The 14,337-nt window shown below is 42.2% G+C and overlaps 1 protein-coding gene across 1 annotated transcript in view; it reads right to left on the bottom strand.

Annotated features, from left to right (window-relative positions):
- Nucleotides 1-14,337, bottom strand: part of WDR27 (WD repeat domain 27) — a 161,828-nt gene that overhangs the window by 54,319 nt on the left and 93,172 nt on the right. The window contains exon 24 of the mRNA XM_064384087.1: nt 6,427-6,524. Within this exon, the coding sequence (XP_064240157.1) occupies nt 6,427-6,524 (98 nt within the window). The remainder of the gene's footprint in view (nt 1-6,426; nt 6,525-14,337) is intronic.

The raw sequence follows: 14,337 nt of genomic DNA on the forward strand, positions 1-14,337 counted from the left end.
TGACATTCTCACCAACAGTGTAAAAGCATTTTAAAAGAGGATATACAAATGGCCAGCAAGCACATGAAAAAATGCTCAACATCACTAATCATCAGAGAAATGCAAATTAAAACCACAATGAGATTTCATCTTACACCAGTCAGAATGCCTATTACTGAAAAGACAAAAAGTAACAGATGCTTGCAAGGATGCAGAGAGAAGGGAAAGTTTATACAATGTTGATGGGAATGTAAATTAGTACAACTTCTATGCAAAACAGTGTGAAGATCTCTCAAAGAACTAAAAATATAACTACCAATCATTCCAGAAAGACCACCTCTGGGTATCTACCTGAAGAAAAAGAAATCATTACTTCAAAAACACAACGCACTCGTATGTTTATTGCAGCACTATTTACAATCCCGAAGACATGGAAGCAATCTAAGTGCCCATTAACAGATGACTGAGTAAAGAAAATGTAGTATATTTGTGTGTGTGTGTACAGACACACACACACACACACATATAATGTAATATTATTCAGTCATGAAAAAAGTGAAATCATGTCTTTTGCAGCACACTGATGGAAGTAGAGGGCATTATCCTAAGTGAAACAACTCATAAACAGAACAATAAATAACGCATGTTCCCACTTATGTGTGGGAGCTAAATAATGTATACACATGAACACCGAGTATGAAACAATAGACATTGGAGACTCAGAATGGTAGAGGGTGGGAGGGCGATAGAGGAAAAGAAATTACTAAATGGGTACAATGCACATTATTTGGGTGATGGATACCCTAAAAGCCCTGACTTTACCACTACAAATCTGACCATGTAACAGAATTACACTTGTGCCTTCTAAATGTATAAAAATAAAAAATACATAAATAAGTAATTGGCTGTTTGCAAAGTACTAAGAATGTGTCAGGAGTTAACTATACAGCCATGCATCACTTAATGCCAGGGATACATTCTGAGAAATATGTCGCTAGGCAATTTTGTCCCTGTGTGAACATCACAGAGTATACTTACACATGCCTAGATGGTGTAGCGTACTACGCTCCTAAGCTGTGTAGTGTAGCCTACTGCTTCTCGGCTACAAACATGTATAACTTGCAACTGTACTAAGCAACTGTAACACAATGGTAAGTATTTGAATATCTAAGCAAAGAAAAGGCACAGTAAAAATATGATATAAAAGATAAAAATGACATCTCCATACTGTTTTCCATGGAGCTAAAAATAGATAAAAGTATATCTAGCATACAATCCAGCAATCTCACTACTGGGTATCTACCCAAAGGAAAATAAGTCATTATATCAAAAAGATACGGTGTGTGCATGTTTATTGCAGTACAGTTCACAATTGCAAAGATATGAAAGCAACCTAAGTGCCCATCGACCAACGTATTAGTCCATTTTCATGCTGCTAATAAAGACATCCCCTAGAATGAGCAATTTACAAAAGAAAGAGGTTCAATTGGACTTATAGTTCCACGTGGCTGGGAAAGCCTCGCAATCATGGCTGAAGGCAAGGAGGGCAAGTCATGTCTTACATGGACGGCAGCAGGCAGAGACACAATGAGGAAGGCGCAGAAGTAGAAACCCCTGATAAAACCATCATATCTCATGAGACTTACTATCATGAGATCAGTATGGGGCAAACTGCCCACGTGATTCAATTATCTCCCACCAGGCCCCTCGCACAATACGTGGGAATTATGGGAGTACAATTCAAGATTAGATTTGGGTGGGGACGCAGAGTGAATCTGTATCATTCCACTCCTGGCCCCTCCAAATCTCATGTCCTCACGTTTCAAAACTAACCAGGCCTTCCCAACAGTCCCTAAAGTCTTAACTCATTTCAGCATTAACCCAAAAGTCCACAGCCCAGTGTCTCATCTGAGACAAGCCAAGTCCCTTCAGCCTATAAGCCTTACAGTCTCATGTGGCTGGAGAAGCCTCACAATCATCAAAAGCAAGCCAGTTACTTCCTAGATACAATGGGGTACAGGTATGGGGTAAATAGAGTCATCCCAAATAGGAAGCATTGGCCAAAACAAAGGGGCTTGTGCCCCATGCAAGTCTGAAATCCAGAGTGGTGTTTAAATCCGAAAGCTCCAAAATGATCTCCTTTGACATCCAGGTCACACTGATACAAGAGGTGGGTTCCCATGGTCCTGGGCAGCTCTGTCCCTGTGGCTTTGCAGGATACAGCCACCCTCCCAGCTGCTTTCACAGGCTGGTGGTATCTGCAGCTTTTCCGGGCTCACAGTGCAAGCTGTAGGTGGATCTACCATTCTGGGGTCTAGAGGATGGAGGCCCTCTTCTCAACTCCACTAGGCAGTGCCCCCAGTAGGGACTCTGACCCCACATTTCCCTTCTGCACTGCCCTAGCAGAGGTTCTTCAAGGAGGCCTTGCCCCTGCAAAAACTTCTGCCTTGGCATCCAGGTGTTTCCACATATCTTCTGAAATCTAGACACAAGTTCCCAAACTTCAATTCTCGACTTCTGTGCATCCGCAGGCTCAGCATCACGAAGCTACCAAGGCTTGAGGCTTGCACCATCTGAAGCCATAGCATGAGCTCTACATTGGCCCCTTTCAGCCACGGCTGGAGTGGCTGGGACACAGGGCACCAAGTCCCTAGGCTGCACATAGCACAGGGACCCTGGGCCCAACCCATGAAACCATGTTTTCCTCCTAGGTCTCTGGGCCAGTGATGGGAGGGGCTGCAGTGAAGACCTCTGACGTGTGCTAACGACATTTTCCCCATTGTCTTGGCAATTAACATTTGGCTCCTCATTACTTACACAAATTTCTGCAGCCAGCTTGAATTTCTCCTCAGAAAATGGGCTTTTCTTTTCTATCACATTGTCAGGCTGCAAATTTTCCAAACTTTTATGCTCTGCTTCCCTTTTAAAACTGACTGCCTTTAACAGCACCCAAGTCACCTCTTGAATGCCTTGCTGCTTACAAATTTCTTCCACCAGGGACCCTAAATCACATCTCTCAAGTTCAAAGTTCCACAATTCTCTAGGGCAGGGGAAAATGCCACCAGTCTCTTTGCTAAAACATAACAAAAGTTATCTTGGCTCCAGTTCTTAACAAGTTCCTCATCTCCATCTCAGACCACTTCAGCTTGGACCTTATTGTCCGTATCACTATCAGCATTTTGGGCAAAGCCATTCAACAAGTCTCTAGGAACTTCCAAACTTGCCCACATTTTCCGGTCCTCTGAGCCCTACAAACTGTTCCAACTTCTGCCTGTTATCCAGTTCCAAAGTCACTTCCACATTTTTGGGTATTTTCTCAGCAGCACCCCACTCTACTGGTACCAATCTACTGTATTAGCCTGCTTTTGTGCTGCTGATAAAGACATACCCAAGACTGGGCAATTTACAAAAGAAAGAGGTTTAACTGGACTTATAGCTCCATGTGGCTGGGGAAGCCTCACAATCACGGTGGAAGGCAAGGAGGGGCAAGTCACGTCTTACATGGACGGCAGCAGGCAGAGACACAACGAGAAGGTGCAGAAGCAGAAACCCCTGATAAAACCATCAGATCTCATGAGACTTATTCACTACCACCACAACAGCATGGGGAAACTGCCCCCATGACTTAACTGTCTCCCACTGTCCCTCCCCGAACACGTATGATTCAAGATGAGATTTGGTTGGGGACACGGCCAAACCATATCAACCAATGAGTGAAAAAAGAAAACGTGGTATGTATACACCATGAGATACTACTCAGCCATGAAAAAGAACAAAATAACGTATTTTGTTGCAACTTGGGAGAAGCTGGAGGCCACTATTTTAAGTGAATTAACTCAGAAATGAAAATCCTAATACTGTTTTCTAAAATATATACTTTAAGTTCTGGGGCACATGTGCAGAATGTGCAGGTTTGTTACGTAGGTGTACACACGTGCCATGGTGGTTTGCTGCATCCATTACCCCATCGTCTACATTAGCTATTTCTCCTAATGCCATCCCTCCCCTATCTCCCACCCCCTGCTACCTCCCCTAGCGCCCAGCCCCCAACAGGCCCCAGTGTGTGATGTTCCCCTCCCTATGTCCATGTGTTCTCATTGTTCAACACCCACTTATGAGTGAGAACACGCGGTGTTTGGAAAAACCTAAAACTTTATGTTCTTACTTCTAAGTGGGAGCTAAGCTGAGACTACACAAAGGAGACTGACAAGGGGAGGGTGGGAGGTGGGTGAGGGGTAAAAAATGACATATTGGCTACAATGTATAGACTCAGGTGGCAGGTGCACTAAAATCTTAGACTTCACTACTATACAATTCATTCGCGTAACCAAAAGCCACTTGTACCACAAAAGCTACTGAAATTTAAAAAAAAAATTAAATAAAATAAAAGACTCAAAAGGGTGCACCTGTATAGGGTCCTTGCCATGACTGGAGCTTGCAGGACTGGAGGCTACCCTGAGCAGGTCCCTGAGCAAGAGGTGAGTGAGTGTGAAGCTCCAGGGCATGACCATCACTGCTGCAGACTTCATAAACACTAGACACTTAAGCTACACTGAATTTATGTTTAAATATTTTTATTTGCTCAATAACAAACATTAGTTTACTGTAACTTTTTTATTTTATATACTTTTTAAAAACTCAATGCTAATATCACTTAGCTCAAAACACAAATGCATTGTACAGCTGTACAAAAATATTTTATTTCTTTATATTCTTACTCCACATGCTTTCTTCTAATTTGAACTTTTTCTTACTTTTTAAACTTTTTGTTAAAACCTAAGACATAAACACACACTGTAGCCTAGGCCTGCATGGAGTCAGGATCATCAACGTCACCGTCTTCCCCTCCACATCTTGTCCTACTGGAAAATCTCCAGGGGCAGTGACATGCACAGAGCCGTAATCTCTTGTGAAAACAATGTCTTGGCTGGGCATGGTGGCTCACGCCTGTAATCCCAGCAATTTGGGAGGCCAAGGCAGGTGGATCACTTGAGGTCAGGAGTTCAAGACAAACCTAGGCAACATGGTGAAAACCCGTCTCTACTAAAAATATAAAAATTAGCCAGGCATGGTGGTACATGTCTGTATTCCCAGCTACTTGGGAGGTTGAGGCAGGAGAATGGCTTGAACCCTGGAGGCAGAGGTTGCAGTGAGCCGAGACTGCACCATTGTACTCCAGCTTGGGTGACAGAGCGAGACTCCATCTTAAACAAACAAACAAAAAATTAGCTGGGCATGGTGGCACTCGCCTGTAAACCCAGCTACTCAGGAGGCTGAGGCAAGAAAATCACTTGAACCCAGGGGTGGGGTGGTGGGGAGTGGAGGTTGCAGTGAGCTGAGACCATGCCACTGCACTCCAGCCTGGATGACAGAGCAAGATGCTGTCTTAAAAAAAAAAAAAAAAAAAGTCTTCTTCTGGACACCTCCTGCAGGAACTGCCTGAGGCTGCTTTACAGTTAACTTTTTTTATAAGTAGAAGAAATTTTCTCTAAAATCGTGATAAAAAGTAGTAAGTCAAATAATAAACAAAAAGAGTTTTTCAGCCCCATCATAACCTTACGCCACCAGCAATGTGATATGGCCAGGCATCGATCAAGACGTCATCATGTGCGACACGACTGCTCATACAGATTCTCATCACTAATTTGAAATCACGATTGTCAATAAACCTGCCCATAAGTTTTATTACTACATTCAACAATAAGCAACAAATATTGTTATATCATGAATTTCTAAATATGTCGATAATTACATGTCAATATGACTGGTTTCCTTCATAATCCCACATATTTCATTTTATGATTTAAAAGTCTTCTTAAAAAGTGTCCAGAGGTGTTTATTGCCAAATTTTCAATGGTACAATGACAGTAACAAGGTTAAGAATTCTTATCCTAAAAGATCTGTAAATATTTTCCTGATAAAACTAAGGTGGTTTCTAACTTTTATAAAAGGCATTCTCAAAGTCTACCAAAGCATCTAAAATATGCATGATGTGAAATGAGAAGTAATTTACTTAGTGATAGTATAACTAAGGAAATGCCCTCCCAACTGTGGCCTGAGAGGTAGGAAGAGTAGAGTCAGGCACCGCTGGTCCTGCGTTACGGGGGTGCTCGGCGCCTGGTGGGCGTCACCCAACGGAGATGGGAACACGCTTGGGAGAGAGAGCAGTCATCACACCACAGGGTAACTGTGGTTTAGGAGCTTCCAACCAATGCCTCCGTCAACGTCACTGACGCTCAGGAGAGGCCTGGGATGACTCTCCTAAGTCACGTGTAGCAGAGAGACCAACTAGGGCTTCACCATTCCAAAGGTTCCGTGCATAAATCACTCTTAGATCAGTCAGCGTGCACAGAACAACCACCTCATCACATTCGGAAACGAGAGCCGACTGCACTTACAGCTCCTGAGCTCCCCAACCCTGCAACACAGGGCGCACGACAGCCTTACCTCAGGGTTCTCAGGTCCCACAGTCTCATCCCATCGCCAACGGCCGTGGTCAGGAAAGCGTTATAAGCCTGAGGCTGTTGGGTCGTAAATGATGAACCCTATGATTGTAAGGGGGAAATCGAGACGTATATTCAAAGGCTGAATTAATAAGCATTATGCTAATGATACCTCATAACTGCTGATTCTCAAGTAAGACATTAACACAATTTTTTTTCTTATTTATAACAAGTTCAGAATTGGACTGCAAAAGCTTGTACATAAACTAGTTAATGAGGGTGTGTTTTCACCTAGAGAGTTACTGATGTATGTTCTCTTTATGTGTAATGCCACTGAGAGGTACGGAAGTACAAAACAGTCAAATATCAAAAGACCAAGACAGTAACACGCCAAAATTTATGTCTAGAATATAGACCATAAGCCACGTTCAGTAAATCATCTGAAACATGCCCCTCAACAAGGCACTGGAAGTGAAGGTGACTTATTAATCTGCCAATTATCAACCCCTAAGATACACCGAGCAGGCTCCTGCGATGATGAGGCAGGTAAGCTCCCTCCGGGCCTCGAGTCCCGGCCCTGACTCTGACTTGCTCTCCTTTCCCTGTGCCGCTAACCAAACTAAGTGGAACTGACTCCATCTACGGAACCATTTGGCACAAAACATTATCTAAAAACATTGTGATAAATAATGATTTCCATCCTCTTAGGTCAAGAATATTCAAAATATTAAGACAAATTTCATGAAAGATACCCAAACCATTTACGCTTAAGATGCGCCTAGATGTCATCCTTCATTTGCAAACAGAAAATAAAAGCTTACTAAGTTCAATAATAACAAATTAATAGTCATTCAAGGCCGGGTGCAGTGGCTCACGCCTGTAATCCCAGCAGTTTGGGAAGCTGAGGCGGGCAGATCACCTGAAGTCAGGAGTTTGAGACCAGCCTGGCCAACATGGTGAAACCCCATCTCTATAAAAATACAAAAAAATTAGCCAGATGTAGTGGTGCATGCCTGTAATCCCGGCTACTCGGGAGGCTGAGGCCGGACAATTGCTTCAACCCGGGAGGCAAAGGTTGCAGTGAGCCAAGATCACACCACTGCACTCCAGCTTGGGCAAAAGAGTGAGACTCTGTCTCAAAAAAAAAAAAAAAAGCTGTAATACATATTTTAAAATGATAATAATTGACACTGATAATTCAGCAGGCATTTAACAAATATTTACAGATCATCTACTGAATGCTGGTGTTATATGAGATACTCAGCATAAAAAAGAGAAAACGTAGGCTTAGTCTAATGAAGACAGAGAAGACGGCGGCACTGGCCACACCTTATACAGTGGCTACCATACGGAGGCTAAAGAGTAAAAACCTGAACAGAACAGAAATAATATGTAATGGCCAAACCTTTCAAGAGTAAAGGTAAACTTTTTAAAAATGTGTTCAATCCAGTAGAGGGTGAGAAAGAAGAAATAAAGAACCAAAGAAAATTCATGACAAGTAGAAAGCGGAGCGATAAAAAATGTGTAAGAGAAAGTACAAATGATACTGAATATATGAATAATCATAATTTCAAACAGACTAAACTCAACAATATTAGGCTGGATTTCATTATTATCATTATTGTTATTTCGCCTTTATTTTAGGTTCGGGGTACATGTGCAGGTTTGTTATACAGGTAAACTTGTGTCACAGGGGTTTGTTGTACAGATTATGTCATCACCCAGATGCTAAGCCTGGTACCAGTAACTGTTTTTCCTGCTCGTCTCCCTGTTCCCAACCTCCAGCCTCAAGCAGACCTCAGTGTCTGTTGTTCTCTTCTTTGGTTCATGAGTTCTCATCATTTAGCTCAAAATAGCATAGTACTGATAATAAAGTCGCATACCTACAACCATCTGATCTTCAACAGGGCTGACAAAAACAAGCAACGGGGAATGGACTCCCTGTTCAATAAATGGTGCTGGGATAACTGACTAACCTTGTGCAGAAGATTGAAATTGGACCCCTCCCTTACAGCACAGACAAAAGTCAACTCAAGATGGATTAAAGACCTAAATGTAAAACCCAAAACTATAAAAACCCTGGAAGACAACCTAGGCAATACCATCCTGGACACAGGAACTGGCAAAGATTTCATGACAAAGACATCAAAAGCAACGGCAACAAAAGCAAAAACTGACAAGTGGGATGTAATTAAACTTTAGGGCTTCTGCACAGCAAAAGAAAGTATAAATAGGGTAAACAGACGACCTACAGAATGGGAGAAAATATTTCCAAATTATGCATCTAACAAAGGTCTAATATTCAGCATCTATAAGAAACTTAGGCTAGATTTTAAGAAAAATACTGAAAACTTAATTTAAAAAAAAGTGGAAAGTGAAAGGTGGGGATCAAACAGCACACGTGAACTACAAAGAGGTAAGACTGTGGAAGCACTAGAGAAAAACAGATACGAGGTAAAGAAACCCTCATGAGAAACAGTTTCTTCAAGAAAATGATAAAAGAAATAACTGCACATGAAAATATAAGGCTGAACTGAAATACGCCTGATAACGTGTCCTTCAAATACATAAAGCAAAAGTCAACAGACTTATACGAAGAAACTGATAAGATTACAACCACAGTGGTAGATTTTAACACATCTTTCAGTAATTAAAAAAAAATCAAGCAACAAGAAAATAGAAAGCCTTGGACAATTTAAACACAATTAACAAGTGTGAGTCAAAGAATATCTGTGCAAACATGTACCCAAAGTCAGCAAAACCGCATTTTTCTCACACACCTATGTAATATTAAAAACAAACCATATGTCAAGTTTCTCGATAGATAAAAATCTCAAAGATACCAAGAAAATCAGTACCATATACAGAGAGTACATGCTCTGAACACGACGCCATATTAGAAATCAAAACAGAAAAGGTGACCAAAAATTAACTCGTGGAAATCTAAAAGCAGACATCTAAAGCTTGGGTTAAAAAACATCATAATAAACATGAGAAAATGTTTAGTGCTGGAAGATAATAAAAATAGTACATGCCCAAACTGGTAAAGTACAGATTTCAGCATTAAAAACCAAGCAGCAGGGAGATGTGGGGTTTGATACCATGTGTAAGAGCGTAAGGCTATGCTCAACAATGCACAATGTTGCTGAAGCGGCATCCTTGCCTGGGTTAAATATCCAGGGTTCATTGTCGAGCACCAAGATTAAAGACACAGATACTAAGGAGCGGCAAGTCCTCCCAAAGGAAACAGCCAGCCTGAGGTGGACTGTGCCAGATTTTATGGGCAGGCTTGAGGAGGCAGTGCCTGATAAGCATAGAGCCCACAGATTGGTTCGATCAAGTGTGACATTTACATGATGGGCAGGGAAGGGCTCATTGCACCGCCCTAATCCTTTTTTTTTTTTTTTAGACAGTTTCACTCTTATTCAGGCTGGAGTGCAACGGTACGATCTCGGCTCACTGCAAACTTCTCCTCCTGGTTTCAAGCAATTCCCCTGCCTCGGCCTCCCAGGTAGCTGGATTACAGGGGCACACCACCACGCCCGGCTAATTTCTGTATTTTTAGCAGAAACGGGATTTCATCATGTTGGCAGGGCTAGTCTCGAACTCCTACAGACGTGAGCCACTGCGCCCTGCCGCCCCACCCTAATCTTACTATGCAAACGGCTTTCTACTTGGCCGGCGCCATCCTGTCTGCTCCACACTGCACGTGCGGCTGGTAGAAGAGAGAAGATGGAGCAATCGTTGTCAACGTGCCTATTCCGAGGTAGCCTTTTCCTACTGGCACAATCGCTGGCATTCACTGGTGCGAGCTTCCAGCTTGTCTGCCTAGGTCTGCAGCTTGATTTTACAGCCTGCTCTTTGTTAGAAAAGAAAATGATCTGGGGGCTGCTTTTCGTTAAAAGGAAAACCTTGCGGAGGATTCCCATACCCTCACTATCTGGCTCAGTACTGTCTTCTTAACTCCTGTATTACTGCCTTTGAATGGGAACTAGGGAAAGACCCACAGCAAATTCAGTCGTGCTTATCAGAGAAGAAGAAAAAGGAGGGATGTGGGTAGGGTTTTCTTTGTATTAATTATCATTTCATTTCTTTTTTAAAAATACAGCAAGATCTAAAAGCAATAAAGCAAAAGAACATAAGTGATTATGCCTGAAATCTAAAATCATGTGTAATCAAATTATGTCATTAAAAAAGCGGTTTAAACTTTTACACATTCTTGTTCATAGTTCAAATTAGCTGTCTAGTATTATATACTTACATCACAAAATAGTACATATTTTAGTCAGTCGGGCAAAAAGAGTGTGTCCTGTCAAGTTTTAGAAATATGTGAAGTATCCACACCTGCTATGATTTAAGGATATCAATAAATCATAAAACTCTTATTTTCATTTTTTAAATGAGCCATTTAGTAACATAACACATAAAATAGGAAAATACGGCCATCACCTTTAGATGTATTTGGCACTCTTGTTAATACTATACTAAAATGAAATAAAAATTCTGTTTGTCTAACAAAATTAAGATAATGATAGGAGTGATTCTCAGAAGAGATCATTTTAATGGTAGGGCACTAGGATGACTGCCAAAAAAAGTCATTATTGATGCATGACTAAGGTGGCTGTGCTGGTTACTAAGCTTAGAAGAAATCAGAAATGCCCTATTTTATATTTTACTGGAAATACAGCATTTGGGCCAATTATAATTTCTGCTTCTTCTGTATTTGGACTTGCAGGATGACAGTTTGTGTGCAGCAGCCCCCACAAGGCTGTGGTTAGTTTGATATACATTGTGCAACTGAACAAAAATGTAAGAGAAAGTATTTTTTAAAAAGCTATTAAAACATAGTGTAAACCTCTGTAACCTTACACTCTTTCCTTTCATTCCATCAAATACCATTCAGATGTTTATTTTCAGGAAGTAAAACTCATAATTTTCCCATAAAAAGCCTCAGAACTATTTTTCTTAATATAACACCTCTCATCCAAGAGTACCCCACAATGATTCACAAAATATTACAATCCTTACTGAAAGACCACAGAGACTTGAGGAAGATTCAGGCTACTGTACAGGCATTGCTCAAGCTGTTACAAAATGTAGATATTTTAAGCAGTTTCCTAAAGCAAAGACATTAAACCTAACAAAAAGCTAAGATTTTAAAAGAGAGAAACTCTCCTTGAATTGGGAAATTAGACAGTCACTATGTCATTCCAGAAATAAAGTGAGGCATGTCTACACAACGTGGCTCTTCACAGAGCCGATTCGTAAAAACAGTCTTCACCACAGCACTTGGCATGAAACATCCTATGCACCTCTTGTTAACGAAGTGTAAAACTCTGTAAAATATTTGAAGAGATTTATTCTGAGCCAGACGTGAGTAACCATGGCCCATGACACAGCCCTCAGGAGGTCCTCAGAACACGTGCCCAAGGTGGTTGGGGCGTGACTTGGCTGTATATATTTTAGGGAGGCATGAGACATCAATCAAATATATCTAAGAAATACATTGGTTTGGTCCAGAAAGGCAGGAAAACTCAAAAGTGGGGGCTTCCAGGCTACAGGTAAATTTAAACATTTTCTGGTTGACAATTGGTTGAGTTTGTCTCAAGATCTGGGTTCAACAGAAAGGAAATGTTCAGGTTAAGATAAAAGATGGTGGAGACCAAGGTTCTTTTGAATCTTATAGTGGCTGCCCTTAGAGATAATAGATGACAAATGTTTCCTATTCAGATCTTTAAAAGGTGCTAGAATCTTCATCTGTTTAGTATTGGGAGGGGCTGGAAGAAAGAGATCTAGCTATATTAATAGAGGTTCTTCACAGATGCACACCTTCCCCCACAAAGGACAGCTTTGCAGGCCCATTTCAAGATATGGCAAAGAAACACGTTTTGGGGTAAAATATTTTGATTTTCTTCCTTGTCATAACTTATGCCAGAGTCAGTTTGGAAAGCAAGTCACGATACATAGGGTTAAATAAAACCCATCTGATGAGAACTGTGGTTTGTAGGGCACGTCCTGGGCTATAATGTGGGCGAGTAATGAAGGCAGGTATCCCTGCGATTGACCAGGCACCAAGGTAAGACTGTCTTCCCTAGTCAAGTCTGTGAACAACACTGGAGTTTTTGAGTGCATGAATAGAGTGTCTCCTTTGCCTCTACTTAAAAGGAGAAGGATTTAAAGGAAAACAGGGGTGGGGGGGTGGGGAGGGAGAGAGGGAGAAAGGGAGGAAGGGAGGGAGGGGGAGAGAGAGAGGGAGACAGAGAGAGAGAGAGATACTTGTCTCCTAGACTTGACTCCTTGGGATTTAAGGGAAGAGAGAGAGGGAGACTTGCCTCCTTGCGATTTAAAGGAAAGGGGGGGAGTGGGGACTTGTCTCCTTTTCTCTACTTAGAAGGAGAAGGATTTAAAGGAAAAAAGAGAGAGACCACTTGCCCTATGTGAAGGTGGTGAGAGGGTTGTTGGGCTGGTCTCATGCACTGAGGTCACAGGTGGGTTTCTTCACAGATGACAGGGATAGAGGGATAGAGAGTCAGTCTCCTAAAGGAGTACCCCTGTCCGGGTTTCAGCACCATGTGTTAAGTGCACTCTGAATGAAGAGACCCCCTAAATAGGCTTTGTGTGAACAACATGGCTGTTTATTCACCTGGGTGCAGGCAGGCTGAGTCAGAAAAGAGAGTCAGTGGAAGGCGGTGGGATAGGAGTTGGTTTTATATGTTTGGGGTAGGCAATGGAAAGTTACAGAAGTTATAATTCAGGGTGGCTTTTGCAAGCTGGGGAGGTGTTGCCAGGAGGCAGGAGTGTCACTTGGTCTAAGGTCCAGTGTCACTAAGTTGGCTTATCAGTTGAGGCAGGAACGGTTGAGGCAGGAACAATTGCAAAATGTTGCAAGGTCAGTTAGTCATTTTGCAGCGTACAATGTCACAAGGTTGACTCAGACTTTCTGGCTCTGGAAGTCCATCTGGAGGTGTGCATGTGGGTCACAGGGGTCACCATGGCATAGCCCATGGTGCAGTCTGTTTAAAGAACCTTGCACTCCCCAGACCCTTTAATCAGAGTTTAGTCCTCACCCTTTTAGGGCACACCTTAACTGCAAGGATGCTGTCTCAGGGAGTCAGTCTGTCCAGATGTCCATGTGAAAATAAAATGAACCTTGGGACCCCCTAATCACTAAGCCAAGGGAAAAGTCAAGCTGGGAACTGCCTCAGGCAAACCAGCCTCCCATTCTATTCCTAAATAAGATGGCTACAAAGACAAGAAGGTACAGAACTCCCTTAAAATTTGCTCACAGGAAATTTCCTGTGGACAAAGGACAGACAGAACTCAAAGTCATCCCTCTGAGGCTCCCGAGACAAATGTGTATCTGATTGCTTGCTCTCCCCTATTGTTTATGTAAAAATGCAGACTCACTGAGCCAGACTAAATTGTGTCTTCAGTAGAAGGGTGATCAAGGACTCATGAGAATGCAATCTTTCGCCTCTTATCTGCTTATGACCTGGAAGCCCTCACCTCGAGTTGTCCTGATTTACCTGACTGAACCAAGATACATATTGATTGATACCTCATCTTTCCCTATAATGTATGAAACCCAGCTGTGCCCCAACCACCATCATCAGGACCTCCTGACACTATGTCATGGGTGCATCCTTAACCTTGGTGAAATAAACTTTCTAAACTGACTGAGACCTGTCTTAGATATTTTGAGTTAACAAGGGCCATGAGGTCCACTCCTCCATCGGCTTCACCACACAGCCCACCTCCTGCGCTCTGCTCCTCCAGACATAGGCCTGGCTCCCTTCCCGGTGTCATGAACTGGCTGTTCCAGTGACCTGATCAACACAGAGCACCTGACCTCATGTAATACACGTGTTCCTTTGTAAGAAAATACATTCCTCAAGCACAAGGACTTTGCCCTCTC

This window comes from Aotus nancymaae, unplaced genomic scaffold (genome assembly GCF_030222135.1).
Source record: "Aotus nancymaae isolate 86718 unplaced genomic scaffold, 86718_ANA_hifiasm-v0.15.2.pri h1tg000034l, whole genome shotgun sequence".
NCBI classification, from domain to species: Eukaryota; Metazoa; Chordata; class Mammalia; order Primates; family Aotidae; genus Aotus; species Aotus nancymaae.